Source organism: Aegilops tauschii, chromosome 2 (assembly GCF_002575655.3).
Source record: "Aegilops tauschii subsp. strangulata cultivar AL8/78 chromosome 2, Aet v6.0, whole genome shotgun sequence".
NCBI lineage: Eukaryota > Viridiplantae > Streptophyta > Magnoliopsida > Poales > Poaceae > Aegilops > Aegilops tauschii.
The window spans coordinates 555,111,955-555,117,465 of NC_053036.3; the positions used below are offsets into that span (position 1 = coordinate 555,111,955).

General features: G+C 48.8%; 1 protein-coding gene across 1 annotated transcript; it reads left to right on the top strand.

Moving 5' to 3' along the window:
* Positions 1–220: 220 nt before the first annotated feature.
* On the top strand, positions 221–1,960 carry LOC109785513 (uncharacterized). The gene is made up of 3 exons (XM_020344105.2): positions 221–808; positions 890–1,552; positions 1,682–1,960. Exons 1-3 carry the CDS (start codon positions 221–223, stop codon positions 1,748–1,750), a joined length of 1,320 nt encoding a protein of 439 aa, XP_020199694.1. The 3' UTR covers positions 1,751–1,960.
* The last annotated feature ends 3,551 nt before the right edge of the window (positions 1,961–5,511 follow it).

Here is a 5,511-nt window from a genome sequence, read left to right on the forward strand (position 1 = left end):
CACGTCTTACCGCTGGGAAATGTGAATACCTGCATATTGATTAGCCTTTTAATGTGAAACTCTTCGTGTGAAGCCTTCTGCACCTTTCAGATTCCATCCAACCATTTAATTCTTCTGTTACCATTGCCATTCACGGAGGAGATATATATTCAAAGGATTGCCTCTGCAACCCCTCAAATCATCTTTCTCACCAGCATTCGAACACACCACCTAAGCCACCATGTCGAGCGATGGCGAATCAACTGTTGCTGTCAAGCTGTTCATTGACAAGGAGAAGAAAATGGTGCTGTTTGCAGAATCTGACCAGGACTTCGTCGATGTCCTCTTCAGTTTCCTCACTCTGCCCCTCGGCACCATCGTTCGTCGCCTCGGTAAGCAGTCTCAGGTCGGGTGCCTCGACGAGCTGTACAAGAGCGTGGAGAATCTCGGGGACGATCACTTCCAAACGAAGCCTTGCAAGACCATGCTTCTTAGCCCCCGCAATGCTGCAGCAGGTCACTTACGTCGGCTTAAAGTCCAAGTTGACGACATAGATCAATCACAGTTTTATGCTTGCAGCCGTCATATGGGGTACTTCAGCTCAGTCCCTGACGTTAGTTGCCCGTTTTGTTTTGCCATGGATAAAACAATTCGGGATTATAACAATCCCATAGAGATTTTCGCCAAGATGCGCACAAAGTTCATCATCACTGATGATCTCCAAGTTGCTCCTTCTTCCACTGGTCTCATGTTTTCCCTGATGGACAAACTTGAGCTCCAGGAACAAGAGAATATCGAGGAAGTGGTGCTACAACTCGACTCCAATAAGGTACGTACGTGTCTCTTATCTATGGAGTTGATCAGTGCAAATCAGATTTTTTATTACTAACAATTTTCACATTTCCTCCAGACGATTAGCTTGATTGCAAGAGCATTGCTGTCGAAGCAACCTTTAACTGGCCTCTATTTTGATGTTGCTATCACGCCCGATGCCGGCACAAATGTTTTTCAGCTTCCAGAGAATTTGCTGGTAGAACAAGCAGATGAGGCTGAGCCCATGTTCAAGGCAATAAAGATGAGGCTTATTCAGACAAATGATGATACGTTGGTGCTGTATGCTGAAGTTGGGCATGACTTTGTCGAACTTCTCTTTGGCCTTCTTTGCATTCCACTTGGATCCATAATCAAAGCTTATGGTGAATGGTCACCAAATGGATGCATTGACAATCTTTACAAGAGTGTGAATGAGGAAGGATGTGCAAAGCAAGAATGCCGAAGCTTGCTTCTATCACCAAAGCTGCCCCCTTTCTTTGGCTGCAACAGCAATGTACTCCAAGTGGAAGAACTACCACCTAGAAGAGTCGCTGGCTATAATCACGAGATGAATCCAAAAAACCCATTTAAAGGAAGTACTTGTAGGGCATATATCAAGGAAGGTTCCACAAACTTTATGGTGACCGATGATCTTCGTGTCACCAATTTCTCCTTGGCCAATAGTCTCAAAGCCATCCGCGCAGCCAAGATTCCAAAGGAGAAGCTTGTGGAGAAAGAGTGCACTCTTGACAAAACACAGGTAAATCCCCACGACTGTTAATCAAATGATATCCAACATGAAGTGGAACATCTTGACTCACGAAAATTAGCCTGTTCTTAATGTTTCAGTTTCTATGTTGATCACTGATGCATGTTTGCTGGTTAACAGGTTTTGAAGCTACTGAGAGCTGCAATGCTGACTCATGGCGCACTCAGCAGTGTGCTCTTGCCTAAGTAGCAGCATCAGTTGAACCGTTGCAGGATTTCTGGAGTACTCTGATCTGGAGCCAGAAGTAGCATATATTGCCATATTATTACTCTTGATGTTCGGCCCATGACGATGCATATTGCAATCGTGTCCTATATCTGATGTGCCCTATTAGTACCATGCTTTGGAATTCGGATGTTTTGAACAATTTACCTGCAGTATACGCAGGATCTCCTCTAATCCTGCCCTTTAAATAGCTTAATTTTTTTCATCCTTTCAAGAAGAGTAAATTACAGGAAACCGGCAGCCAGCCAAGCGAGATTATTTACTGTTCATGCGGCTGCTCCCGGGCGCAGGTACACCCGCATGAACAGTAAATAGAAAAAAATACAAAACAAAATCGAAAATATCTGATTTTTTTACATCAAACAATATCGAAAGTTTTAGCTTCTTGCAAAATTTCGCAACCATATAACATTCGAGAAGCCCTCGACAAAAAATAATATAAAATCACTGCTCAAAAGTGCACACAACTTTGAAGACTGATTTTGTTATTTTTGGTGAGGGTTCTCGAATGTTATTTGTGGACGAAAATTTGCAGGAAGCTAAAATTTCTGATCTTGTTTGTGTCCCAAAATTTCAGATTTTTCTGATTCTGTTTTGTATTTAGAAACTGTTGATGTGGATGCACCCGGGAGTAGAAAATCCAGTCTCCTTTCTTTACCCCGAGAGTGTGTGTACTTCTATAGCTTGGCCTACAGATCCTGAGCACTGTTATGGCGACGTTATGATCACGGCAAAGAAGTGCACTGAACAAGGGAGAAAATAAGCAACAGATGGAGGACGTGTGTGAGTGGCGCGAAGGGGAAGGAGTGGTAATTTGAGGAGAATTGTGAAGTATCGGAGGTGTTGTTTTGATTTTTTTTAAAGGAGGTTAACCCTCCGGCCTGTGCATAATTGTGATAAGCACAATCATTTTGATTATAATTATTAGCGAAGTACATAACAAAAGTAATCGCCATTCACCCTTGCGCGTTGCCTCCCTAGGGCGCCGCCACGGGGCAAACCCTAGCGCCACCAGAAACCACCTCCCGTGGCAGCCTCTCCTTCCGCCTTGGTCATCGGCGTAGGCCGCGGTGGCGGCGAGCCAAGCCTTGATTGGCCTAGGCACTGGATCGCCAGCGGCATGACCAGCGGGATGAGTGTGCGCAAGGGCTAGGGCGCCGTATATGGTCATGTGGCGGTGACACCCGCCTCCATGCCCGCCGGAGCTCGTGTTCTTCCCTGGCTATGATGGGCGAACGCCTGCCATCGTTGGCGGGGCGCGTGGCCAGCCGGCGACACGTAAAGTGGTCGGCGAGGGATGATGGATCCCTACTGGCATTCCAGCGACTATGCACGCCGTCACAGAGTGGCTCAGTGCGGATCCGGGCAGCTACTGGTTCTGAGTGGCGCAACTACTAGTGAAAACCATGTCGACCTCGGTCATGGCAGATGAACACCGTGACAACAATTGCGTCATCTCCTTGTTGAAGGCACCGTCGGTTGCAATCATTGTCACCGTGTTCGGGATGCTCCGGGAAAAACTCTAAATCTGGGTCTCCTGGATTCGACGATGGTGGTGCCTTTGGGGCTGTCCTCCCTCTTAGGGGCACCGTTTTGGAGCAGCGTTGCCTGTAAGGGACAAGAGGAGGAGCGGTGTTGCATCTACCGCATCGATGACGACAAGTCTCGGCAGCGTGGCGTAGCGGTACGTGTGTTGATCGGCACATGTGGGAGGGTGGCACTGTCTTGCGTCGTGGCGTCGATGGCAGAAGGGCCTAACAAGGTGAATGCATTGATCATTGCTGAAGATGGGATGACAAAAGATGGCGGCGGCGGATTATAGAGTGTGCCCTTGCGGGGCGCGCTGAGTGGCTGCTCGACCGGTTGGTGCTCCCGGCTTGCTGGCGGGCGGCTTGGTGAGGCCATTGGATTACATGGTGTGTGTGTTGGTGCGAGGTCGGGACACATCATCAAGCTTGTAGGTATGGCGATAGTGTTTGCCAGAAAGGTGGCTTTGGGTTGATTCATGTATTTATATTGTAAGGCTTTGTTGAATAATTTAATATAGATGGATGTGTGATGCATAACCCGAGCTTACCTCCTATTCAAAAGAAAAAAGGAAAACATAACAAAAGTAATCAGGATTGAAACGTAAAATATCTAAAATAAACACCCATTATTAAGTTGACTTCTTTTCCTACATTAACGCCTTCAAGAAGGAATAAGTGACCTTGCACCATTGTTGCCATGTCCAGCCAAAGATGGCCAGGACAAGGATTTTTATCCTGGTTATTGAAACCAACCACCGAAGGCTGGCACATCAGTAAGGAGACAACGCCTTGAAGGCAACAACAAAACTTCATCGCTGTTGAGCCCAACCAATCATGGCCAGAATATCCGTTTTCACCTTGGATATGAAGCGGTGTTGCAATCATCATCTTGAAGACGGATCTTTCAGAAGTCACGTCAGCCAGTACTCCACTGTAGGCCAGAAAGGCACTGGCGGATCATAGGGTTCATCACGCTGTGCGGATCAAAGCACAATCACCCCACACATGCACAAACAAGCATGTAGCATCCGCCATGACCCCGGGACCGCTACCTCAGCATCCTCCAAGTGAGCCGCTGCCACAACATCGCACGCCACCCACCCAACATCGCACAGCATCCTCCAAGTGAGTCGGCTGGATGTCCACAATGCGTAGCCTACCCAAGATCGTCATGTGCTGTTCAAATCCCCACCCACCTCTCACAGATCTAGATAGGTAGGCGCAACTGTCGTCATCAGCGCCTAGGCCACCAACGCCGCGGCGCGCACCATCATGACCACCCGCACCGCTCGATGGATACGATATTGGGGCACCACCCTACCTCGAGGCCATTGCAAAACTTTGCACGGTGCCCCGCCATGAGAGGCCACATCGCAACCTCGATGCTATCATCTAACTTGGTGTCGACACCGTCATCCACCAACCCGCCAATGGCTAGCAACGTCGACACTGACATATCCGCATCCCTTGCATCAGTGGTCCACTATGCCTGAGAAGAGGAGGTGGCGTGGCGACTCCCATGACCACCATGCCTTGCAGCCGGTACGGCATGCCACAACAGACCGTTCGAATGGCGAGGGGGCGAAAGGGGTAGGCATGACCCTAGAAGCATCCCATCCCGCGGCATCCCATGGTGACTCCGTCACGCGAGGGGGTGTCGATCGGGCGCCCCGGCAGGCATGCCGATCACCATGGACGCTAAGGTCCTCAATAGCAGCCATCGACATCATGGGCAAGGAGAGAGGTCGAAACCCGTACTCGCCGCCATAACAAAGGCCTTCGTCTTCGGCATTGGCGGGTCGTGCACGACCTGTGCACCCGTCACATACAACTGCTTCATCAAGGTAGAGCCATTAGAGATGAAAGAGGAAAGGGGAAGGCATACGCCGATGCCAACCCCGCCAAGGAGGAGGTGTGCGAATCACCCTTCCGCTAAACGCGGATCTGGTTGGTTTTTACCCTTTTGCCATGCCTTGCTCTACATGATACTCCCTCCTTTTTGGTTTATTAGGCCTACCTTTTTTCCTTCACTTTTTCCATTTTTGTAGTCCCGTTTTCATTCTCCTCAACACGGACTAGTGCATGTTGCTATTTCTGCTCATTTAGTGGCCGTGCATGCGTGCACTGCAGCTAATGCATATTAAAGCACTGGCGGCCGAGAGTGCTAATTGCACATTTTTGCAACCTACAAATTTG